Genomic DNA, 27278 nt, shown 5'->3' on the forward strand with positions numbered 1-27278 from the left:
ACAACGAATCTATAGATTTTTCCATACTCCATTTAGTGAACAAAGATAAGATACTTCTTTTGGACTATATTGCAATCATGACTACTATCATCCTGGCATTTATTTGTTATAAGGCATAGATTTATTGAGATTAGCTCTTTGGGATGAAAAAATAAATAAAGGTAGGCTCTGATTTACAACTATTTGTTTACTAATCTTTTATAGTTACAATAGGCACTGAAAAAAGTGACTTATGACTTTTTCATCGTTAAGATAATAATAATAATACTAATACTAATACTAATACTAATACTAATACTAATACTAATACTACTAATACTAATACTAATACTACTACTACTAATAATAATAATAATAATAATAATAATAATAATAATAATAATAATAATAATATATTTATTTCTTAGCCGCACCCTCTCCCGAAGGACTCGGGGCGGCGTACAATGAAACATATGAAATAAATATGTGGACAAAACAAACATATAACAGAGACATATACTGAGACACACACAAGGAGGAGGTCGGCTGATCAATAAAAACAATTAAAATACAGTATTTAAAAACCCCTAGAAATTAAATATAATTAAGATACCCAGTTAAAAACCCGTCAGGAGCGATATGGTTAGATCAAAGTTGAGCCAGGCCAGCTGCTTGGAATAGGTGGGTCTTATCATTCCAGTATTCCCACAATCACATGATGAAAATTTGGACACTTGGCAAGTGGCATTTATTATGCCAATAAATGATGGTTGCAGTGTCCCAGGGTCATGTGATTAGCTTTTGTGACCTGAGAAACAAGGTCATTAAGGAAGCCGTGTTACTAACTTAACCACTGCAGTGATTCACTTAGCAACTGTGGCAAGAAAAGGCAAGAAAAGGCATAAAAGGGAACAAAACTCACTTAACAACTGTGCTGCTTAGCAACAGAATTTTAGGCTCAGTTGTGGTTGCAAGTTTAAGACTACAGCAGAAGCTTTATCCAGTTATCAGGAGATGAAATACTTAATAGGCAGTGTGTCATCGTTCCTTTGTATTCATACCATGCTATTTTATTCCATTTTTTTGAAAAGATTAAAATATGTTGAGATCAAGAGATCATTAACTGCTTTAATATATATTTGTTTTACAGAAACAAAATGGATTGCATTTTTACATATTTGATTTTAGGTAACAGGGATGTTCAATCTCCATCTGTCATTTTATACACTTTTAGTTTCATTTTTAGAAAACTCTTTGCCTAACCATGTATCACTGTTCGTATGTTTGCTACAGATTTCTATTACAAAATACTTTTTTTTTTATTATTGTGCTACACAGGAACTTATTTTCAACCCCAAACAGAACTTCCTTGATGGAAATATTAGTAAAAAAATGAAATATTAAGAGATGAAGAGTTTACTTTTAAAGTTTTTGCATGTATTGAGCTGCTTTTGGCTTTGCTCTTCATTGATAAATAGTATATGCCATCCACACGTATCATTAGAATAAAATTATAAAATGTATGGCATATTCATTCTAGCCTTTCGCCTTTGTCACTTCTTTGGAGCTGTTCTTTTTGCAAGAACTGATCTTTTCGTTTTTATGGTATATTCCCAAAATCGGTAAATCCTTTCAGATGAAAGGCTCTTAATATCATAAAAGAAAGGTGCAGCAGCTTCATTTCCCCCTCTTTAATGGATTGTTAATGCAATTTTTTTAAAAAACACAGAAGTGGAAAAATCAAGAGCGTTAACAATGAAAGTAATATTATCTAGGTATCCTATCAAATTCTATGCTCGAATAAAAGCCTCATTTTAAATCATTTTAAGTATTTATTGATTCCAAAAACCAAGAGTGGTTTCCTATATATATTTAATTACTATTTATCCTTATATATTACTTGCTCACTGCAGAAAGACAGAAATACAACGGCTTCCTGCAACTGCAATCTCTGAAAAAACACACTTCCACATTCCATCTCAGCTACTTATTAGTGGAAAACACATGGATGCATCTTACTATGCTGTATCCATTATGGAGAGAAAATTCATGATGATGATGATGATGATTATTAATATTATTATTGCTTATTTAAGTGATTTATAAAATATAGAGCACACTGTTAAAAACCAAGAAGTAAAAAAAAAAGAATACAAGTAGTCCTCGAGCTACAACCACAATTGTGCCCAACATTTCTGTTGTTGAGTGAGACATTTGGTAAGTGAATTTAGCCCCATTTTATGACCTTCCTTGCCACAGTTGTTAAATGAATCACTGCAGTTGGTAAGTTAGCAACCTGGTTGTTAGTGAATCTGGCTTTCCCACTGACTTTGCTTATCAGAAGTTCGCAAAAGGTGAGGACATGACCCTGGGACACTGCAACCATCGTAAATATGAGTCAGTTGCCAAGTGGTTGAATTTTGATGACATGATCATGGGAATGCTGCAATGGTCATACACGTGAAAAACGTTCATGTCACTTTTTCAGTGCTGTTGTAACTTTGAACAGTCACTAAACAAACTGCTGTAAGTTGAGGATACTGGTATACAACCAAAAGTGACGGATAATGAAAAACTAGAAACAAAATTCATTCACTGAACATTCCTACAAAGAAAATTTAGAAAAAAAGTGATAGCATTCAACAGGGCCCTAAAAACATGCAACTATACAAGTTTTCCTTCCTTCCTCAGAACTTCCTGCTATGTCAGTTTTGCACTTGAGCTACACATCAGAAATAGGAGAAATTCCCATGCTTGTATTTTTATTATTTATGCATGAATGCTTCTTCAAGTACTTGGTATTGGTTTGGTACACCAGGGACTGATAATGCTGATCTTCCATAATAGCATAATTATTGTTGCTGAAGCAGACTATCTCAATCCTAGCAAAAGAGATATATTCTCAAGACTACCATGGAGCAATTTTTGCATAAATGTAGACTGAATTAACACTGATTTTTTTTTAAAAAAAAACCATTAAACTAAATAAAATGGAATTGGACTATTGCAGGCTGCCTCTAAACCAAGCACGCCAGCATGTGTACTGACCACTCGCCACCAAGACACCATTAAAAACAACAATCTGGTCTAAGTCTAATAGTGGTCTATTGAAACCATTTCCCCCATTCATAGCTCATTCATTATCAACCTCCAATGGTTATTAGAGACAGAATATCTTCACTACCTTGCCACATAGTCCTGAAATTCTTCAAAACTCCATCTACCCAACTTACCCAACAGCAGCAGGCATATGACTGGTGTCCTCCACTGAATTTGGCCAGAGTGGAAAATTCAAAAGATAACACCCAAGTGCAAGAGATCTTCCAATGAGCCATTAATACAGAAAGAACACCTGAGATACATCTGCCAAGAACATTTTGCTTCATATTGTTACAAAACAGCCCTATTTTTATCTCTCTGTTAAACAGAACTTCTATAGCATCCATGTTTGGGCATGAACTTCTCCAAATTAGTGGTTCCATGTAGAAAGGTTTATGGGAAGGAAGATTTTTGTATAATTTAATAAATTATATCTCTCAGTTCCAAGAAAAACCAGTAGGCAATGGTACTTTACAATTCATCACAAATATCTATCCAGACAGATTTGTTTAATACATCATTATGTTTTAGCATCACTCTAACCCTTTTTTACACCTAGTAATAGATAATGCCATTGTTGAATCCACTGTGTTCTCTGTTTTTCAAAAGGGGAATAACCTGTAGAACCATCTCGTACTGAATTGGAATGTGAAATAACTGAAAATGAAGGACCATATAGGTAGCTGGTTGAATAAATGCAGGCACATGAGCAACGAAACGGGGAAGGCTAGAAATACACGAACAAGAAAGTTTTTCTAAAGCAGCGTATGCTTGAAAACAACTGTTGCTTGCAGTTTCTTCTATTCTAAAATAGAGCAGCTTCCATTCTCTTCCTGATTATATAAAGCAAAATAATTTGCTTTCTCTCTATAAGTGCCGAATCAGTAAAATAAATTAAATTAAATCAGTAAATTAAATTTTGAGAAATACTGGCTTCAGAATATTTATGCTAAATGAATAGCGTTGACAGGGTCATTAACATTAAACAAAACTAGAGCGCGGCATTTTGTGTGCTTTGCTTTGCTTTATTCTTTCTTGTCACTCAAAAATGGTTTTTTTTTTACAGCCACCTCTGCTTTGCAAATAGGAAGAGCCACTTAACTGTAGCTGGTACAGAGTTTTAAGAAATTGGATCCGTTCTGAATAAAACAGAAAAAAGGATATGGATATGGATACACAGGCAGGCAGGCAGGCAAGCTGGCAGGCAGGCACACACACACACAAGAACGGGTGTTAAACTCATGGCCCGTGGGCCAGATGCATCACGTGCTGCCCACGGCCACACCCAGTTTAGTGAAAGGGGGGAGTTGTGATATGTCATGTAACAACAATGTGTCATCATGAGTTTGACACCCCTGCACTAGAACCAAAGAGGTATTAGGAAATGAATTTTCATTAATATTGAAGCTAGTGGCTTTAATGTTCTACAATATAGTACAGTAATGTTTTTCTTGCCAATATACAGAGGTGACATTTTCAGCCTCAAGTGCCAAAATAACTTATATATTTTGGCTGTGTTTATTATGGAAGGTGGTGGGGGAGAGAGAAAACCATAGAGAAGGCTGCCATCAGCTACTCCGTTTGAGAAAGTGACACATCTTACTGTAATATGCAGTCTCCCCCTTTCCTAATATCTTAGTATTTGAATGGCACTCAGTTCCAGATATCAGAACTGTTATTATAACAGAAGAGAGGCCTTCCTAAGAGGGTTAGACTGTTATCAGCGGCAAGAGTTCTGGCAGGGATACACATAGAACTGCAAACTAAATCATAAGTCCCCACAGATTGCTGTGCTGCAATTCATAATAGCTAAGCAATTACAGCAGTTGCCTGATCATTGTGTTTCCTACTCAAGTGAAGGAACAAAATCTTCCCTGTTTACACATTACATTCATTTTCACTGTAACCCAACCTCTCCATGTTATGGAAACATACGGCCTCATATATTGTAATTGCTAATTATAGCTTGTTCAGATTTTAAGCTACTTAAATATTCCTCTATATGAACAGCTGGAGCAAAATATCTTAAACAGAACCTAAGAGCTGCTTATTAGAACAGCCTATTAATTCATTGTGAAATCAGTGGAGATCCTCATGAAATCAAACCAGCACGGTTGTTGCACAAAAAGCAGGTATGAACCAACTCAGGTTTCCAAATGCATGAGGGGGAAAAAGTCTTTTTGTAAAGAGGAAATGAAGCTAAGGGAAGAAACAATTCAAAAATGTCCAATGAGAATCAAACTTGCCTAATATGACACAGCATGTTGGTTGATTCTTAAAAGAAGAGTGAAGGGAAACCTAGAAACCGAATGGCGTATTTAGAAAAGGATATGGTTCATTAATGGCAACCTGAACAGGATCAATCTGTGCTACAGCATTTCACGGCAAATCTCGTGTATTTGTAAATATGAAGAATAAATCAACTAAATGTAACATTGTTGTTCACAAGAACACAATCCTGTCATTTTGAATGCTGAGACTTTCCACAATACAGTGATTGTGTGATATAGAAAGCTGGATTAAATGGACCAGGGACTAGCTGGGCTCTTTATTCAATTTACCTTTGATAAATGTGCAGTTCACAGAGACAAGGAAGCAGTTTCAAATGTCACTATGTTCTCGTGCTGTAAATTCTGATTATATTTTCTTGAGCTAGTTAATACTTACTAGCAGTGGCTGCCTTAACTTGGAACAGACCGTGTCAGGCTGAGAGAGATTGGATTTATGTAACATTATTACTTATGATTTGCTAAATAAATCACAGTTGGTTGGGATTATATGCTAGGTGATACAAATCATGGTTTACTAATTACAACCATTGGGTTGCACAACATGCTAAAATAAAAGGCCAATTTATACCTTAATAAAATGAAATTGCTTTTACAGTAATTAATAATATACTATGGTGAAAATGAAAGGAATCTTTTTTCAAGTTTTATAAAAATTCAAAAAAGAGCAAAGAGCATCCTAATGATAGGGTTTACTTAAATTCATATATATATATATATATATATATATATATATATATATATATATATATATATATATATATATATATATATATATATATATATATATATACATACATACCAGTGGTGGGTTCCTGCCGGATCGCACCGGATCACGCGCGCTCCCTTTCAGCGCTCCACCTGGCTCGCGCGCTCCCTTTCAGCGCTCCACCTGGCTCGCGCGCTCCCTTTCAGCATTACACCTGGCTTGCGCGCTCCCTTCCGGCGCTAAAACCGGAAGTACGGTCTTGCCCCGCCCCTGGCGAAGCGATGACGCCTGCCTGCGCTCCACCAGCTCGGCTGGGAACGGAGATGTTTCCTCAGCGGAGCGGAGCGCCTGAAAAACATCTCCGTTCCCAGCCGAGCTGGTGGAGCACAGGCAGGCGTCGTCGCTTCGCCAGGGGTGGGGCAAGACCGTACTTCCGGTTTTAGCGCCGGAAGGGAGCGCGCGAGCCAGGTGTAGCGCTGAAAGGGAGCGCGCGAGCCAGGTGGAGCGCTGAAAGGGAGCGCACGAGCCAGGTGGAGCGCTGAAAGGGAGCGCACGAGCCAGGTGGAGCGCTGAAAGGGAGCGCGCGCGATCCGGTGCGATCCGGCAGGAACCCACCACTGATATATACATACATACATACATACATACATACATACATACATACACACACACACACACACACACACACACACACACACACACACACTATATATATATATATATATATATATATATATATATATACACACAATCTATATGTATTACTTTAACTAAAAAGTTAACAAAACTGAATAGTCATGCTCTTATGATTTACTACATGAACCTTTTTGCTTTACATTTCCCAAAAGTAATTATTTCTGTAATCTTTATGGCAGGAGGGAGGAGGGAGGGAAGGAAGGAAGGAAGGAAGGAAGGAAGGAGATCTTGTTGTTAAAATGTTCATCATGATGTCACAATGCAAACTCAAGTTCATAAATGCATTGTGATACTACATACGGATACATAAGATATATTTCAATTCTGTGATACATGTTTTATTGCTTTTCTCCACAGAAGACAAGGACAAACCATATTCATATTGTTGCCAAATCTCCATAGTTGAACTTGAACTACATGTCCATGTAGTCTCCAGAATCCAACTGTAATCTAAGGAAGTTTTAGTTTTACTCTGTGTTGCTAATAGTTTTATAAACTGCTTCAAACAGAGGGATAAAAAAGACAATTGAGTAAATAGAAGAAAAGGAAGGCTTTAAAAAGTTTCAAGTGGCACTCACAAATTGCATAAACTCTATAAGCATCAATACTCAATCACACTAATTAATGGCACAAGTTCAGATCAGTTGATAAAAGATTCAGCTAGTTTTACAAACCATTTGTTAATCCTGTTACTAATTAGCAATCTTTGCTGACTTCCTGTTTTCATCCGTATTCTGCCTAATGTCTAGTAGGATATACTTTAATGAATGCTGCTACATACTGGATTTTACGGAGCATTTTCCTTGAACAGCTAGAATTGCATATAACATCCATCAAGATTTATAGATACTTACCTTTAAAAGGATGTTAGCAGACTGTAATTTCTTTGCTTCAGTAATTGCATAGAGTTCTTCATAATCAACAGGTTTGTACTTTGAACTTTTAAGCCCATTTTTCACACGAACAACCAAATTGTCTAGTAGATGCATAAAACAATTCAGATTGTTGAATAAAATTAAACCTTACATTGTAAGAAATTTAGGACATTTGAAGTAAACAAAAATAAACATGATAGTTTAAAAAGTATAACTTTAAGAGGAAAGTTTACACTGTCTAGTAGCTTGTTTTTCTAAACAAAGTTGCAGCCTATGAAAATGATTACGTTACAAATACAAAATAAGAACAACTACTCTTTAAGGTAGGAAAATATGCAGAAAACTACACAACTAAAACATTCAGGTTTTAATTTGATTGCTTAAATCACTTACTACTTAAAACGTACATCCACTTAAAACTTCATAAAGATGCCCCGTTGAAAAAGGCTGTTGTGATTCATAAACTACATGCAGCCGTCTAGTTCCAGTTTTGTGACCCCTCCCCCAAAGACCTGAGGATGACAGCGCTACAATTGTTCAGTTTTGATGTTATATGAAAACTATAGGCATAGTTACAGATATCTAGAACCCAAATATTTTAAATTTCTATATTGAATAAACCCAAACTGCAAAATCTAAATCATTCAAAGAGAGGCATTTTTGTTTTGTTTTGCCTCAGTGGTATTTCCATTTCACTTCTTCTAGGCCCCTTAATTTAAAATGAACAACCAACCCCTCCCAATAAGAAATGTTGTATAACTCTGATTTAGATTATTAATATTTGGTTCTGCCTAAGCACGTTAGGTGAATAAGGTAAGAAAGTTGGATCCACATTTATTCATGCTTAATCTAAATGCACTGACACTCATCCCATTGCTTTAAATAGATCTGTGTTAAGCATTACAAAAATTCAATCCAATCAATAGTAGAACACATGCCTTAAAGAAACCCATCATACTAAAACACATTGGGAAGCATCTAATAGAAATGAAGTAGCCTACAGATAATCAGTCTTGCAAATTGGTTCTGACTAGCTCAAAGAAAATTAACTTATACCAACATATCTACTTAAGGGTGTATTGCAATGAATTCTCATAAATGTAATTCATGATGTTTCAGAATCTTTTTTCCAATCTGATAATGTCAATACTATACATCTTGATATTCTGGCAAAGCACATTATTTTAGCAATCTCAGCCTTTATTTTAAGGCGGTAAATTGCCAAACATGCTAATGGAAAATACAAAACATATGTCCTTATACTCATTTTTATATACTATCCAGTCTGCATCAGCAAACAATTTATTTAAGGCTGAGTGTAATTCTAATCACATTGCTTGGAAATCAGCTCCATTGGGCACATTATTTTCCCTCCTGGCTTCTCCTTTCTTCTTCCCCCATTTTTAAGCTATACAGAAGTACAATAATATCATCAAGGGTTCCAAGTCTTTCGAAGTGCTAGATGCAACACTGAACTTTTATTACTAAGAGTATTTCTCTTCCACCATAGAGCAAAATAATTATTGGCAGTTTAGAACACACCTGCATAAAATGCAATCAACTCAGTAGGTCAAAGTTTACAAATGATAAATTCTACATACAGGCAATCCTTGACTTACAGCCACAATTGAGCTCCAAGCTCCCATTGCTAAGCCAGACAGTCATTAACTGAACCACTGCACTTGTTAAGGTACGGTAGCAACACATTGTGTAACAGTAAGTCTGTTTTCCCCATTGATTTTGTCTGTGAGAAGGTCACAAAAGGTGACCACATAACCCCAGGACATTGAAACCATAATAAATACATGCCAGTTGCCAAGCATCTGAATTTTGATCACAGGACCATGGGGATGTTTCAACATTCCTGTGAAAAGTGATCGTAATTCGCTTTTTTCAGTGTTATCATAACTTCAAACGGTCACTGAATGAATAGTTGTTCAGTTGAGCTCTACCTGTAATCTATGTGTAACTAAAATAATCACATTGTAAGGAAAGCTAAAATACATACATTAAAAAGAGAACAATTAAACGTTTTTTTTTAAAAAATTACCTATGTTGCTATTTCTTTGAGTTGTAATAAGTCCTTGAAGATCTCTTTCGCTCATCTTATACTGTTGAAAAATAAACATATTATTTGTCAAAAAGTGACACCTTTGAATGTATTCACTTGATTTTTTTTGTAAGGGGATTTATTTATACAGGAGTTCCTTATTGATTTGAAATCTATTCCAAGGACAGTTATTTTAGCTGTCTAGAGTACATACATTTTATTTTGTTTTTTTTCTAATGGACAAAGTTTATTAAAAGTTCAGCCAAATGTGATGTTATACTTCTATAATAAAGACTGTTGACTTTACAAAATTTCTTGTCTGATTTTATTAATATTTACTTACCCCAAACTCTTACTGAATCCAATAAGGCTTTCTATCAAATACAGGTGCCTAAGATCGCAGCCTTGGTAATGAAGCATTTAACCGTTTGAGAATAAAAATCATGGACCTTATACAAAATTTACAATGATATTAAATTCCAAAGATTAAATAAAAGCTATAAAGATACTTGTACAGAGAGAAGGGGGGAAAAGTATGAAACTGAATCTTCTCATATTCCATATTTAACACTGCACTCTTATATATGGATTCCTTTCTATTGTGAATTTAAGCACCCAATAACCTTACAAATCTTCAGAGGATTTCTTACTCTCCTCAATACTCCCATTTACATGTATAAGTTGCATTCATACATAAGAGTCTGAGTTTATTAACTTCTTGAAATTAATAAAGATTCAAGATGACTCAAAACCACTGGAATTTCGATGCCTATGAATAATTAAAATATTACTCACATTAATAAAAGGTAAGCAAGTAACATGAATGTTGACTAATGTCTGGAAAAAATATAATCCATAATATTTAACAACCTATAGCATGAGTGTCCAACCTTTTGGCTTACCTGGGCTGCACTGAGTGAAGAGCTATTGTCTTGGACCGCATATAAAATATATGATATAGTTGTATATCATAAAAACATATACTAAGGTTAAAAGGTTTACAGCAGGAGTGAAATTTACTTACTGGTAGAAACAGGAGTAAGTCCAGCATATTTGCCTTCCTTTGGCATTCTTATGTTGGCTTTTGATTTCTACCAGATTGTGGGGAATGATAGGGACTGTAGTCCAATACAACTTTCTTATTGGTGTGGAACAGGGGCGAAATCCTGCAGGTTCTAGAGAACCGGTAGTGGAAATTTTGAGTAGTTCAGAGAACCAGCAAATACCACCTCTGGCTGGCCCCACAGTGGGATGGGAATGGAGATTTTGTAATATCCTTCCCCCAGGAGTGAGGAGGGAATGGGGATTTTACAGTATCCTTCCCCTGCCATGCCCACCAAGTCACGCCCACAGAACCAGTAGTAAAAAAAATTGAATTTCACCACTGGTTTACATTCATGTGGGGCAGCATTGCTAACTAGCTGTCCAACACTGCATGTGGCCCCTGGGATGTGGGTTGGAATATCTAGCTGAGAGCTTTATTTTATCTAAGTATATTCCTCCCTCTTAAATTTCTTTTTGTAGAATGGTGTATATATCATGGAGCACCCTATTGAAACATTTTTTATTATTATTTAAGCACTACCAATCCATATTTTAAACTGAAATAACAAAATAAAGGCAGCAATCCGAATATCAGCAGGACTGGAAAACTAAGAGAAAGACCATTGGCTTACCTGAAGGGTCCTTTTCTGTGCACCACGGGAGAGTCCAAGTAATGGGTTAATTCAGTCTGGTTGCCCTTGGACTGAGGAACTTTTTTTCCTTTGACCACACCTCCTCATGTGCCCACTCCCCAGAATTTTAAGATGTTCTGGACCGTGAGGATGGAGTGGAAGCGTCCAAGAAGATATGTCCTGTTGACACAAAGACCATGAATCCCTGAATGGATCATCCAGGGCGGGTTGGACTCTCCCGCGGTGCACAGAAAAGGACCCTTCAGGTAAGCCAATGGTCTTTTTCCTGTGCACCGCTTGGAGGGTCCAAGCAATGGGACATACCCAAGTTATTGTCCATCTGGGCGGGCAGAAACAGAGTCCTGGGATTTGGTCGGAGACACAACCGCCTGGAGCACCCTCCTTCCGAAAGACGCCTCAGCCGAGGCAAACACGTCCAGCTTGTAATGTCTGACAAAGGGCGACGGGGAAGACCACGTAGCCGCCCTGCAAATGTCGGTTATCGAGGCCTGGGTGGCCCAGGCTGCAGATGTGGCCGCGCTCCGCGTGGAGTGTGCAGTAATGCCACGAGGCACAGACCTGGACTGGCTCTCATAGGCAGAAGCGATGCAAGCCCGTAGTCACCTGCCCCCGTGGGAGATGAGACCTTCTTGCCCAAGGAGCCCAGCTGAAATGAAATGAAGAGGGCCTCTGACCTCCGGAACTCCGAAGTAAGGGCTTTCTGAGCCCTCCTAATGTCCAGCTTGTGCCAAGTGCGCTCTTTGGGATGCGACGAGCGTGTGCAAAAGCTCGGCAGAATGATGTCCTGCGCCCTGTGGAACCAAGTGTTGACCTTTGGGATAAAGGCTGGATGCAGTCTCAAAACCACCCTGTCGGGATGGACGACACATAGGTCCTGGCGGACGGACAGGGCCGCCAGTTCTGAGATACGACGGGCGGACATTATGGCAATGAGAAAAGCTGTCTTGAGGGTAAGGTGACGTAGGGACGCTGTGCGTAGGGGCTCAAAGGGTGGAGAAGTGAGCGCCTGAAGGACCACAGATAGCTGCCAGGTGGGGTAGTGGTGAACTGTGGGAGGACGAAGGTTAGAGGCACCCTTGAGGGAGCAGCACACCCTGGGGATCCTGCTGAGTGGCAGGGTGGGATCGCCAGCCCAAATGGTGGAAAGGGCTGCCACCTGGTGGCGGAGCGTGTTAGGGGCAAGACTCTTGTCGAGGCCTCCTTGTAGAAAATCCAGGACACGGGATACAGGGGCTGTGACCAGGTCAAAGTGCAAGTCCTCGCACCATTTGGCAAAGGTGGCCCAGGAAGAATCGTAAATCCTTGTTGTAGAAGGACGTCTAGCCGCTTGTATGGTGCGCACCACCTCCTCCGACAAACCTTCGCCCCTCAGCTGGTCCCCCTCAAGTGCCAGACGGCCAGCTGGAGCCACTGAGGCTCCGGATGGGCAATGGTCTCCTGACTGAGGGAGACCTAATCCGGGGGAATCTGCCACGGAGTGACACCAAGAGACTGACGAGGTTGGCGAACCACGATCTCTGGGGCCACCTCCGCCCCTTCCGCGATGACCTTGTTGAGAACCTGTGGAAGGAGGGGCAGAGGGGGGAAGGCGTATAGCAGGCCTCTGGGCCAGGTGCAGCGAAGGGCATCCGTCCCTTCTGGCCCTGGAGAGTGGAAGTGGGTAAAGAACCGCTGGAGTTGCGCGTTGTTCCTGGATGCAAAGAGGTCGACTATCGGGGTGCCGAATCTGTGGGACAACTGGTGGAACAGAGCAGGATCCAGTCTCCACTCCCCAGAATCTATGGTGGTCCTGCTCAACCAGTCCGACTGGGTGTTGTCCACTCCCGAGATGTGGTCGGAGCAGAGGAACGCTAGATGACGTTCCGCCCAGCGGCCCAGTGTCTCTGCTTCTCTCATCAATTTCTTGGATCTGGTGCCGCCCTGGCGGTTGATGTGCACCTTGATGGCCACATTGTCCGTCATTAAGAGTACGTGACATTGGCGGATGGACTGGTGAAAGTGAGGTAGGGCCAGCCATGCGGCCCGCAGTTCCAGAAGGTTGATGCTGTAGGTTAACTCTGTTGGGGACCACTTGCCTTGAACCATGAGATGACCTATGTGTGTTCCCCAGCCGGCGAGGCTGGCATCTGTGGTGATGATCAATCGGTCGGGCTCCTTGAATAGATGACCCTTGAGAAGCACAGAGGACTTCCACTATCGGACACACCTGTTCACCATCGGGGGGACAAACAGCAGCATGGGTGAGTAAATCCTGGAGGCCCTCTGGTGGGGTAGGAGGAGCCATTGAAGTGCCCTGGAATGGATTCGGGCCCAGGGGACGATCGAGATGCAGGAGATCATCTTTCCCAACAGCTGCGACAAAAGGACCACTGGAACCTGCCTCGCATGCATCACCTTGTGGGTCATGGACACCAGGGCCTCTAACCTGTCTTGGGAGAGGAATACCCTGCATAAGGAGGTATCTATCATTGCCCCCAGGTGGTGGAGTCTGGTGGTGGGAGTAAGGTGGCTTTTCTCCAAGTTTAGGGAAAAAACGTGCCTCCTGAGGGTCCTCATGGTGACGCAGAGAACCTGCAAGGCCTGCTGCCTGGACGACGACGACTGTATGAAGATGTCGTCCAGGTAACATTGCAGCCTTAAGGGGCTGCACCTGAACTGGGCCGCTACAACTGCCAGGACCTTGGTGAAGGTCCTGGGCGCCAACAACAGGCCGAATGGAAGGGCCCTGTATTGGAAGTGCCGGCTGGCGTAGAAGAAATGCAGGAACCTCCTGTGTTGGGGACGGATGAGGATGTGCAGATAGGCCTTCTTTAGGTCGATAGAGGTGAGGAGTTCTCCCTGACGGATACTCGCCAGGATGGATTGGAGGGACTGCATCTTGACCCTCGGATAGGCAATGTGCCTGTTGAGGTTCTTGAGGTCCAAGATATTCCATCTTTGACAATAGGGGAAGAAATTTAAGCCCCCTCAGAGAAGGCTTGCAATCTGGGAGTCCTCCTGGATATGCGGCTTAGTTTAGAAGAACACCTGACGGCCGTGACCAGGGGGGCCTTTTACCAGGTTCGCCTGGTACATCAGTTGCGCCCCTTCCTGGATCGGGATGCTCTGTGCACAGTCACTCATGCCCTCGTCCTTTCTCGCCTGGACTACTGCAATGCTCTCTACATGGGGCTGCCCTTGAAGAGCACCCGGAGGCTTCAGCTGGTCCAGAATGCGGCCGTGCGGGTTGTCATGGGGGTACCTAGGTGCTCCCATGTTACACCCCTTTTGGCGGCCTGCACTGGTTGCTGGTTGTTTTCCGGGTGCAATTCAAGGTATTAATTATGACCTTTAAAGCACTCCATGGCTTAGGCCCAGGGTACCTGCGAGACCACCTACTGCCACCAGTAGCCTCCCACCGTCCAGTACGATCCCACAGAGTTGGCCTCTTCAGGGTGCCGTCGGCCAGACAGTGTCGGCTGGTGACCCCCAGGCGGAGAGCCTTCTCTATGGGAGCGCCTTCCCTCTGGAATGAGCTGCCCCTGGAGCTTCGCATAATCCCTGACCTCCGGTCCTTCCAACGCGCCCTAAAAAGTTGGCTTTTCCAGCAAGGCGGCCTGGCCTGTTAATTTTTAACTTATTTTAAATGTATTGTCTTTAAAATTCGGTTTGTTTTTTTGGATATGGATTTATTTATTTTTTTAACTTTTGGGATGTATGTTTTTTAATGTTGTACGCCGCCCTGAGTCCTTTTGGAGAAGGACGGCATATAAATCCAAGCAAACAAACAAACAAACAAACAAACAAACAGAATCCACCTTCCATTTATTTTTCTGGTCCGCCTACCAGTGGCGAAACCAAATCAGGCGGCGGGAAGTAACGTTGGACGCTAGGGCCCTTGATGCGAACTTGGTGGCATTAAGAGACGCATCGGCAGCATATTGGGAAGCCGCAATAATTTTGGATATGTCCTGGCAGGGGCGCATCTCCTGCCAGGAGCTTGGCCAATAGTTCGTGCAGCCAGATAACTGAGGCCCTATTGAAAAAAGATGTGGAAGAAGATGCCTTAATGGCCCAAGCAGCCGCAAGGTGAGTATTGGAGGTAAGGGCAGCAATGAGCGGATCCACGGCTGGGAGGACCAGGAGATCCTCCAGGGCGGGTTCCATCGTGTACAGCTTCTTGTCCGCTCCGCTAGGAGAGGACAACGTGGCCGGTTGGGTCCACTGGCATTGTATTAAATCTAGGAACAACCCAGGGACTGGCACCATTTCCTGCTGAGGAGTAGGAACATCGAACATGGCCGTGTTAGGGTTGGCCGGAGTCGAGTCAGCTGGGGCCTGAGCAGGCTTGGGTTTGACCCCTATCCTGGTAGCAGCCTTAGCCTTGTGGAGAATCGACTTAAAGAGACTTGGTTTAAAGAACCCTGAGAATGCAGGAGTGTCGGGTGGAAGATCCTCATCCTCCGAGAGTTCGTGACCTTCCTGGTCAGGATTCTCAAGAGCAGAGGCCTCACTGACCATGGAAGACTCAAGGGAGGGATGACAGACCCGTTTAGCAGGCGGGGGATCAACTGGGTTAGGCTGAGAGGGTCTGGGAATCACTGGAGGTCGATCCCATTTCTGCATGCCATCCGTGATGCCCTTGGCAATGGCACGGGCAACTATGGCCTGCATGTGGGCTGAAAGTTCAGGTTCCTGGTCAGACTCGGCGTCCTGATCCATGGAATCCTCCAGATGAAAGGGAACAGCCTCGGGCATATCATCCCAGCTGGGGTCCTCAGGGACGGGGTCCTGCTTGCATGTCCAAGAGGGAGCTGGGGAGCCTGGCTCCGCCAGTGACCTGTTGGGGATAGGTCCTGAGACTCCACCTCTTCAGTCATCATGGTTAGAGGGTCACCCCCGAGAAGGGGGAGAACAAAAGAGTCCCCAGGGGAGGACTCCTTGCCAGCCTGGTGCCGGGCCTTTTCAAAAAAAATTTAAGCGCCCGTTGGAGCCTCTCAGCGTCCTTAACCTTGGCCGCGGACGGGGCCCTGGGAGGATGTATGCCCGTGGCCCCCACACTGCCTCTGCTAGCCCCCCCACTTCTAGTGGAGGGAGATCCCTTGCTAGGGGCCTGGGAAAGACCTGGTCTAGCATCTAAGGAACCTGATGGGCCGGGCAGCTCCATGGTCAATGACCGCACAAGCTTGAATGCAGAAGACACTGGCAGGTGGCTGGGAAGCTGGAGGCTCAGACTGGCTATGCTGAAAGTGTCACTGTGTTAATTAGTTTGCTAGCTGCGCTGAAAATTTACTGTGCAGGTCACAGTTCTTATCTGCAAGTGATTTAGTACGCATGCTCCTTCACATTCCTTAACTTTTTCTTCTGATCTTCTGTTCGCTTGCCAGGAGGCAGGCACATAGCTCTTGCCAAAATGTAGTTAATTGAGTTAGCACTTTTGTAGTTTTATTTTCTTTTATATTAAAATATTTTTATTAGATCTTGCTTCGGGTTTACTTTCGCTTATTCAAAAGTATGCTACAAGGAATGCCAAGATCCACACCTCCTTAATTCAGGGCAGAATTCACATCCTAACAGAAAGGACAAAAAAACACAAAAGAAAAATTGTTTAAAATGTCAAGGCAACTACGATTTTTCACTCACATGACAAGTGGATACAAGCCATATACATAGGAGGTGGAGTAAAGGGAATGGGCCTGCAACCAAGGCTGCTAGGCCCGGCAGGAGAGCAGGGAGAAACAGGCCATGAATGGGAAAAAAAACAGCTTAGAGGCCTGCCTGAGGAACATCCTCCCTGTGCCGGTGCAATGGCCACGAGTGGCCCAGGCACCAGCGCCGCCTAGAACTCGATGAGGGTAGCCAGGGGCCAGCTGGGTGGCCCCGGACAAGGCCCCTGACTACCCAGTGGTCTCCTGGTGAAGCGTGGCTGAGCGGAATTGGCCATTATATAAAGGCGCGAAAATGCGCACCAAAAAATGGTCGCTGCAACAGTGTGGGGCAGACGGAGGCAAAAACAGTGACCGCGAGTGCATTCTGTGGCTGCACGCTCATCTGTGGCGGCCAAGGGCGAAAAACTAGCTGGGGGAGCGAAAAAACTCAAAGAGAAACAATAAACGGGGGATGCAATCAATTAAGCCCTCGCCGCTGAAGCTGCGCACTTTAAAAAGCAAGCGGTAAGGCCTCCAAGCCAGCCCAACAGCGCGGCTATGGAGCACCCCCCCCCCCCATTACGCTTACCTCCTGGCCTCCAAACAGCACGAAACAGCTGTAGAATAGAGAATTAGGAAGGAAAAAAACAAAGAAGAGATAGGAAGGGAGAAAATTATGGGAAAAAAGGAAGAAATTATTAGGAGAGTCCAAGCCAAAAGGACAAATTCAGCTGGAGCTCACAGATAGCAATCCGAACAGGCAGACTGAGGAAAAATTCTGGGGAGTGGCCACACAAGGAGATGTGGTCAAAGGAAAAAAAGTTCCTCAGTCCAAGGGCAACCAGACTGAATTAACCCATTGCTTGGGTTAACTCTCCAAGCGGTGCACAGGAAAAAACTCTATTTTACAGCATTGTGGGTGTTTGTTCTCATGTAGCTCAGCATTTCTCCTCCATTTTCTTTTTTGTCCTTTTTGAATAGTTTGGGTTAGGAGAGTATGACTGAGGTATCCCTGAGTTTACATAATTACATAGCTGAGGATGGGTCTGAACCTGGCTCTAATCCTTACATTTTAACAGCTACACCACATGAGCTCCTTTTACCATTTCAGTTGTAATTCTCTTGAAGTGCCAGTTAAACGAATGACGAACATGGTTAATGCAACAGCTTCTGAGTAACTTCTATAGACTAAATTTAATCTAGCTTAAATCAGCAATAGTTAAAAATCGGAGAAATAAGATTGATCACAGATTAGCATCTGTATTAAGGTCATTGCGTTGAAAGGCCTCATAGACCATGCCCCAGCCCCACCCAGTATCTTTTCCCATCTCCTGTGGATCCACACTGAGTTTTCTTTGGAACTCTTTCAAGTACGGTAGTTAGACCTAATATATCAGGCACTAATATAGGAAAAGAATTTGCCAACCAATTTGATAAAAACATTATAGATTAAATCTCTACACCTCTGATTATCGTGATTATAGCAGATTTTTAAGAGAAGTTTGACCTGTTTATTACAGGTATTTTTTCATTTATGAATTGCCTTGGGTTGTATGTGATATTTTTGAACGTATAAAATAAATCACTGGCATACTTAATTTAAATAGGCAGGAAATGTAAGCAGTCTGGCAAAGAAAATATCATACTTTTTTTTCTTAAAAGCAGTTTTGGTTTCACTTGTCTTAAGCTGGCTGTTGTAAAACTTTGGGTGAGGAAAAGAACTCCTTTCTGGATTCTATCATATAGGGTAATTTCTGGCCTATTCCAAATCTTGGATTTTTTAACAACTTGCTAAGTTAGACATAGATATATCTGTCCCATGATTCTTATACAACAAAGACTACAGGCAGTCCATATTTAGCAATTGTTTGTAGTTATGATGATATGAAAAAGTAACTTTACAACCAGTCCTTCACATCCTTTGCCAGTCTGTGAAGCAATGGAAAGCTGTAGTAAGATCATAAGCACAATCATGGTTTCACTTAGACATCACATTGCTTAACAACCAAGTTGCCAGTTACCTTGATGGACAATACAAGGAAAACTAAACAGAAATATCAATGTCCATTCCAAAGGGTTTGGAATGTTATTTTGGTGTTGGTTTTGGTAGATGCTACAGATTTAGCAAAAGGTTTGGTATTCCTGTAAGAGATGACCAGGAGGAGCCTGAAGGTGTGTCAAACACATCATCACTTATGGTCCCTTATGCCTCTGAAAGCAACCTCAATCCAGCCCCCCTTTAAAGTCTTTTGATTATTATTTCGCACCAATTGGCATTGACTTTTAGTAGATCCGATTCTTGAGTATACAGTAAGTAGCAGGGAATACTCGCAATGTTTCTAAACTCTGTCCTGACTCCTGGTTTCTTGTGCCTGACAATTCCTCAGGGGTCAGTTCTCTCCCCCTTGCTATTTTCACATAAACACAAGTTAGTCAGAATTTTGTGGTATCTTATCCAAATACACTGTAATCAATATACAATGACATGAAGCTAGATTTCCCTAGACCTCTTCTAACTTAGCAAACCTTTACTATGAAGCAGAAAGTTCCAGAGGTTCTAGAGCCTTCCAATTACATAATAACAGGGTAAAGAAGCAGGTTAAATTTCCTCCTCTCTCCCAGCCTCTTTAAATGCTTTTACTCCCATTTCAGTGGGAAGAAAATGATTTACACTAGCTCTTAAGCGGACATTAACAACATGCTAGCATGTTAATAGAAGACATATGTTAGCATAGCAAAATCATTCCAAGGATATATTCTTGCACATGTCTGACATACCACAATGCTTGACAAACCTCAACCAATTCAAAAATAACCACCCTTAGAATTAGGATTTGGGGCTTTTTTAAATTCTGGATTTACTCCTCTGAGGGACCTGATCCTACTGTTTTTAGGATACCTTTATAGCTTTCATAGGATTATATAAATAATTAAGCCCACAAAATTAATAGACGTTAAATCTGATTAAACTAAATAGATACATTCTACAATTGCCATGTAGGGAATTGAAAAGCATTACACATTTTGAAAAATTTGAATGAATGCATTTCATGAAAAACATATTACTGTATAAACCAAACGAACAGCACAAATAAATTAAATTTGTATGCCTTTACTTGTTTTTATAACTTCAGTCATTTGTTAGCCAAAAGGAATATCTGATTATATCAATTTAAAAGAACTTCAATGAAAACAACAACTATTTTGTGTGTTATTTTCCAGGGAGCTTATGCCATCATCTTCATTAACAAAAAGGTTGCTGTCTTTCCCAGCTGGAGCAGGGCAATAACTAATCTGTATTAATTGATGTATTTAAAATAGCTTCATCTGGAGCTATACTGCATGAGCCATTAGGTAGATGCAAAAAGCAATCTTTGATTGGGCTAGTTGTTGTGAAGCGGTTAATATGGCAAACTGGATCCATTCCGATTCTAAAGTTTAAAAATAGTTCCCCAGAGAAACAAATATGCAGGTTATCTTTTTATGCTAGTAAATATGCCCAATTAGGAAACAATCTGTGCAATAATTGATCTTAATTCCACTAAAAGCACTTTTAAATCCCATTCTTCTGGGCAAAGCATAATGCCATGACAGTTTAAAAGATTACAAGATGTACATTTAAGCTTCCTTGCAATCTCTGGGGGTTTTTTTCTCCTGTTTTGTAAATTGAAAAACACCTGTCTGACAATGTAACAATGAAAACTGCTGAAACTGGAAAGTCCAGACTCTAGTGGTGTGTTGGCATCAGGAAGTGGAAATTCTAACTGGAAAAGTTAAACCTTCAGCAGTTCCGCCACACACACACACACACCTGCAAAATTGCCTGGGTGCAGCTCAATGCCAGAACATAAGGTAATTCCTCATAAATCTGCACCTACAGCATGACTCCATATAGTTGTTGTTATGAGGGGAATAATTACTCTCCACCAATCAAGTCCAAAGCTGCAAACTTTATCTTTAGAATATGCGCACAGTATTTGTGGCAAAAGAGAGGGCTATTTAATATATCTGCCCCGGGCATATGGACCAATACTGCTTTTTTTTCTGATTGTTTAAATATTGAGATGAGGTTATAGAAATTAATATATACCAAAATATGAAAAGAACAATTGTGAGCTGTGTGTGTGTGTGTGTCTTTTCCAGCATAACTCTGAAACACCTCAAGCAATTTCAACCAAACTTGGTACACAGATGACTTACTCTCTGGAAACAAATACTGGGAGGGGGGGGTGAGACACCCCTAAAGCCCCTCAGGGTGTGTATTCTGTTAAGATACAGCCTGTTGGGTCTTAAAATGGCTTCTACTGTACTGCCATAAAATGACTCCCACTGGGCAGCGCAATGTAGTGCCATGGTAAAGGCTTCACAGTACTCCACAAGGGGGCTCCCTCTGGTAAGGGGGAAAACCCAACATTAGAAATTACTTTGGTACGGATATTTTCTCCCTATCAATAAATACCCAGGCAATGCCGGGTTATTGGCTAGTAAGAAATAAAGCAAGTTTCTATTACTGGTTCCAGACTAAAATGGTAAAATTTCTAGAGTTGTCCAAAATTATTAGAATAGTAGCAAAAACGCAGAACATCCTTTTTTTTTCCTACCAATGTTTTGATTGTGCATTTTCAAAAGATTAAATACACAAACACACACACACCTCAAACCAGTGGTGGGTTTCTGCCGGTCCTCACCGGTCCGTGCGAACTGGTTGGTGACTGGACCCGGAAGTAACTTCTGGGCCCTGGGAACCAGCACCGGCCCTGTCGCTCGCTTCCCCGGCCCTTCCGGTCGCTGCTCGCTTGCTCCTCCCACCTGTCCCCGGACTTGCCTAAGATGCTTGGCCACCAGCAAGTATGGGCGTGGGGTTGGGGATGGCGGCAGGAGATTATGCGGCTTGGCTGGCATCTTTGGCAAGGTTGGGGACCTCGCAAGCTCTTTGCAAGGTCCCCGGACTTGCCCAGCAAAGCACGGGGCGGCGGGGCAGCAATAGCCTGCGTGGCGTGGCCTGGCTGCCAGCAAAGCACCTCCCCAGACTTGCCCAGCAAAGCATGGTGTGGCGGGGCAGCCCCTTGTTTTGACAGCCGCCTCGTTTCCAATTGGGGTGGGGAAGAAATCCATCTTTTCTGCCCGGAATGCTTGGCTCACTCCCCCCGCCCGACGCGATCTCCTTTCATTCTCTCTCTGCCTCATTAACTCGTTCAGGAAGCAGAGAACGAAAGGAGATCGCATAGCCGAGGACAAAGGAGCCTGCAGCCTCCTTTATTCAAACATTCAGGTGGGGGAGGGCTTTCTCGCACGCCTTCTTTCTCTGAAGCCGCTCTGGCAAGCACCAGGCAGCACGTGCCCTTGGGCTTGTGCAGCAGCCGAAGAACAGGAGGCCATGGTCTGGAGCCCATCCGGGAAGACGAGGAATGCGAGGGGGATCCCTCCCCCCGTGGATGGGCTCTGGACCAGCGGAGCCTCCTCCTCCTCCTTTTTAACCAGGTGGCTATCAGAGAGAAGAGGGCAGCATGTGCCGGTGGGTAAGAAGCGCAAAGGAGGAGCAGAACGGCCTTAATCATGTCGAGCTGCCCAGTCAAAAAAAAACTTTCTCTTCTGTAGAAAAAAAAAAAAGGAAAAAAAATTCCAGAGACTGACTGAAGGAGGGAATTCCTCAGTCAGGGCACCCTTTGCTCCACCACAGCAGCCTTTTCAAGCAGGATCAGACTAGTTTGAAAGCCTCACCTTCTACTTCGGTGGGAAAATTCCCTGCTGCCCAGGCTCCATCCCGCATAAAAAATCCCCTTCGCCGAAGCTCGATAGGCGAGCGCTGCCTCTGCCCGGCAGAATCTCCGGAGAGAACTTTGCAACTAGTTGAGGAGCAGCGAGCAGTGGACTTGAGCGTTTGCATGCATTCAGCCAAGGTCCTATTGAGCCCCGCTACTTTGGACGACCTGATGGATTTTATGATGGAAGTGCACCCCTGGGAGGTGTTGAAGAAGGACAGGCAGCTCAGCCTGATCCAGGACAACAGGAGCGACAGTGGCTTACAGACAGAGAGAGAGGGGGAGAGAGGCAGAAACAGACAGACAGACAGAGACACACACACACAGAGTGAGAAAAACAGACACAGAGGGAGGGAGGAGGTACAGAGAGAGAGAGACAGAGACAGACACACAGACAGACAGACACACAGAGAGAATGACAAAGAGAGACACAGAGGGAGGGAGGGAGATAGAGGCAAAGAGCCACACAGAGAGTGAGAGACAAACAGACACAGAGAGGGAGAGACAGAGAGAAACAGAAACAGAAAGAGAAAGAGAGAAAGAAAAAAGAAAGAAAAAGAAAGAAAAAGAAAGTGGGAGAGGGAGATGAAAGAAAGATAAACAGATAAAGGGAGAGAGAGACAAAAGAAAGGAAGGAAAGAGAGAGAAAGAGAGAGAAAGAAAGAGAAAGAAAGAAAGAAAGAAAGAAAGAAAGAAAGAAAGAAAGAAAGAAAGAAAAAGAGAACATGACCACAATTGAGCCCAAAATTTTGGTTACTAAGCAAAAGTGTTGTTAAGTGAGTTTCAGCACATTTTTCAAATTAGCCACGCCTACCTGGTCACATAACCGCTGAGCCACTCCCACAAAACAGGCCACACCTACAGCATAGGTTCTAAAAAATTTTGAAACCCACCACTGCCTCAAACAAACAAATATCTTGGTTATCTTTGGAATGCTCTCATAAAGAAAGTACTACCAGATGAAACATCCAGCTACAGTTCTGCTAGAAGAAATTCTCACGGGGATAATGGAGGAAACTAAACAGTGTTCTGCCCATTATTGTGCAATAAAAAAAAAATCTACAATAATAGATCTGAGACGCTGCCAAATGGCCACAAACTTCAGTAGCAGATTCTCCAAATCCTCTATATTCCCTGAACGGCCACAAGTCATGCTTCAGATGTAGCTTCTCCATGTATCAAAATAGAAATAAAGTTTATCAGGCATAGAAACCCACAATTTTGACTTAATGAATGCTTTCCCACAAAATGAAGTTTTACTCTGGCCTACAAAGCAAATAGAATATCTCGAGGTAATGATGTGATTTAAGAGGAAGGGGGGAGAACCATAGAAGCCTGGCCCTGGAAATGGAGGCTAGATATCAGAATGGATATGAAAGGATGGGGGGGGGGAGAAGACACACACACACACAGCTTTCAAGACCACATGGGCCCCAGGGCAAGGTTAGAGTGAATTGAAACTATGAATATGCAAGATATCGGGGGGGGGGGAGGTGGGGGGGGGAGAGAGATAACTAGCAACTAAGCTCTAAAAAGCAGTTTCAGAATTTAACCCAGAGTATATATGCGAGTCCTTGGCTTTGATGGGGCAGGACCAACTGTTTCACCTGAAAAAATAAAAGGAAAATTGTGAAAGAGGCATCAGATTACTTGGTGGATTAAATCAGATTTACTGAGTAATACAAAAGTCCTGCCATGGGGTGAAATGTCAGGATCAGCAAGCAAGCACAAAACCTTTTGAGGAGTTTCAGGAAAGCCCTGATCCTGTCTTAAGGTTGGGCATCCTTTCAGAGTTGGATTGTTTTCCCTACCATGGCACTTGATCGATCAATTTACAGATACACTCGCTAATTATCTGGTGGGTGATGATCTTGGCAGTAAAAGCAAACATTTGCATTTATCAAGAATTTTCTGTTGATTGAATTTTCTTCAGTTCTAATCAATCAAGGAGCTGGGTAAACAAATAGGCCCTCACTCTTCTGCAGTCCTTCGGACCATTATTTTCCTTTCAAACAGGCTCCTAAGCCTTTGGCTCTGCTGTTTTGTGTCTTTTTATTGGAACAAAATAGTTTTAAAAACTCTGTCAAATAATCCAAACAGAAAATACTAGGCACAAGTATACATCAGCAGAGCATCAGCAGTACATTTGCACAAAATGTAACATGTTTCACAAGTATATGATATATTCAGAAGCAAAGAAAGAGGCATATATCCCTAAAATAACATTGATTAGCACTGGTGAAACCTTAACAGAGGGCCAAGTTGTGATTCTAAAACCTGGACAGCAGGAGAAGCTGCTGCCATCCTTGGAAGCATTAAGCAAGTCAAAGTTTTCAGCAAAAACTACGTAGTATGGAAGATTTATGGAAGCAACTAAAAATAGCCGACACCTTTTCTCTTCAGTTTCTTCTTTTTCCTCTTTGCTCAGTAACTTTTAATACAGTGTGACATTATCTAAATCTGCAGCCAGCAAATGCCCCCCCCCCCCAAATCTCTGCAATGGCATTATGCCATTGTAGTGGAAAAAGAGGCACTTGATTAGTGTTCTTGGGAGCAGTCAAGGTAAAAGGAACCTACTAAATGGGGAAAAAAAGGTTTGTCTGTGTATTCTATAATGATGATTAATACAACGTGACATTGCAAAGATTAAAATTAAAGAAAATTAAAGAAATTTGTAATATAGGGTAAATCTATGCCCACCGCCGGTTTTATGTGTTTGTGTTTGTGTGTATCATCATATTGTTGTCATCATCATCATCTTAGCCATTGACTATACACTGCAGGATGAAGCCCTCTTTCACATGTTTCCAAAAAATAAGGTCATGAGCTTTCGTTTGCCAACTGGGCCCGATATATATCTGAAAATTTGGAGCTGCCAATTTATTTGCTCTTTCATCTATGATAAAATCTTAATTTTTAATCCTTGGTGTTTTATTGGACCATATTAAAGTAGAATAAAATATGAATTAAAATATAAGAATGAAGACGTGGCATAAAAGGGACAGTTAGAAGCTTGCTTAAAGGGACAAGGAAATGTCATCAGCCTCTAACCACAATATGTTCTAGCCAACGTCCCTATGTCAAAAGTCCAAACCACAAGGTTCAAATAAAGTTCGTTAATGACACGTAGTCCATACCTGTGTCCCAAGAACAAAAGGAGAAGTAAGACCCCCATCTACTTATAAGGCTTTTCCCCCAAAATAACCAATAAGAAACGAGTTAAGTATTTCCGTGTTGCGCTGCTTTGAGAATGTATAAGAATGCGTGCTTCGATAATGATGGTTGTTCAGAATTTGCAATGTTAGCTACGTGCTAGCTTTCTGAACCTGGCTGCCAAATAAACTTTTCCTGTATCCTCAGAAGTCTAAGCCTGCCATTTTCTGCAACAATATGGATTTCATTATTTGTTACACTACAAGCTTTAATAATTTTGTTCTCAAGTCTAAAATTGGGACCAGAATTTCTGTTGTTAAGAAAGGTGGTTGTTAAGTGAGTCACAAACCCACCCACCCACCCCATTTTATGACCTTTTTGCCACAGTTGTTAAGCAAATCACTGCAATTGTTAAGTGAATTATGCAATTGTTAAGTAATTGCAACTTCCCCCATTGACTTTGCTATCAGATGATAGCTGGGAAAGCTGCCAAAATAAAAAACAGGAATTTGGGATGCTGCAACCATCATAAATATAAGCCGGATGCGAAGTAACCAAATTCCGAACTTCTGTCCATGGGGATGCTGTGACGGTCATAAATGCACAGTCCAATTGTAAGTCAGTTTTTTTAAATTGTTGTTATAACTTCGAGCAGTCATTAAATAAATGGTTGTAAGTTGAGGATCACCTATTAAAATAATAAGTATGTTAATTCAGGAACTAAACTTTCATGTTTAAATATCTATAAACGTATCCCTTCCTCTTCCACTCTCTACTTACATGGTCACAGTGTCCTTAATGCTAAAATTTCAGGTTTTTGGCTGTTTATTCCAAAATGATTGGCTACGTTTATTGGAATCTTTGAGCATTTTTAGGGCTGTTGTATATTTTTTTAGACATGTATTTTGCTTATGCCCACACTCTCTCAAATTAATATCTGTGGGTATAGTCTAAGCTGTATATCTCCCCACTCGTAACCAACAAATGCCTCCCAGCTCTTAAGAGAGGATTGCAAAATGCTCAAATGATCTTTGCCAAATCGACAATATAGATAATGTATATGCAATCAAATTCACAGTTACATTTCAAATAAAATTGCTGTAATATATTTTACATGTCAGTATCTTCAGAGAGTAACTTTGTTTGATACTTTGGTCCCTAGCTTTGAATTTTAATGCCATTCTGCTGTTTCTGCTGATTTAATATTCTGATTTTTTAAAAAAATTTGTTGCCATATTTCTTAAGAGATCTTTTTGTGAGATATCTTATGATGTCCCAAAAGTCAGGCTAACGTCTAATAAATCAACATATTTAATACTGGAATTTATGAGCAGTGATATATA

General features: G+C 41.7%; 1 protein-coding gene across 5 annotated transcripts in view; it reads right to left on the reverse strand.

Moving 5' to 3' along the window:
- The window catches only part of CCDC148 (coiled-coil domain containing 148), a 182825-nt gene that overhangs the window by 104651 nt on the left and 50896 nt on the right, over positions 1–27278 (reverse strand). For 4 of the 5 annotated variants that reach the window (XM_081948672.1, XM_081948671.1, XM_081948673.1 and 1 more), the window contains exons 2-3: positions 9697–9757; positions 7626–7747 (exon numbers count right to left, since the gene is read on the reverse strand). The exons of the other annotated variant lie outside the window; for it this stretch is intronic. In XM_081948672.1, the coding sequence (XP_081804798.1) occupies positions 7626–7747; positions 9697–9751 (177 nt within the window). In that variant the 5' untranslated portion in view covers positions 9752–9757. The remainder of the gene's footprint in view (positions 1–7625; positions 7748–9696; positions 9758–27278) is intronic. 5 annotated transcript variants of the gene reach the window in all.

Source organism: Natrix helvetica (genome assembly GCF_964273705.1).
Source record: "Natrix helvetica genome assembly, chromosome: 1".
Classification (NCBI taxonomy): Eukaryota; Metazoa; Chordata; class Lepidosauria; order Squamata; family Natricidae; genus Natrix; species Natrix helvetica.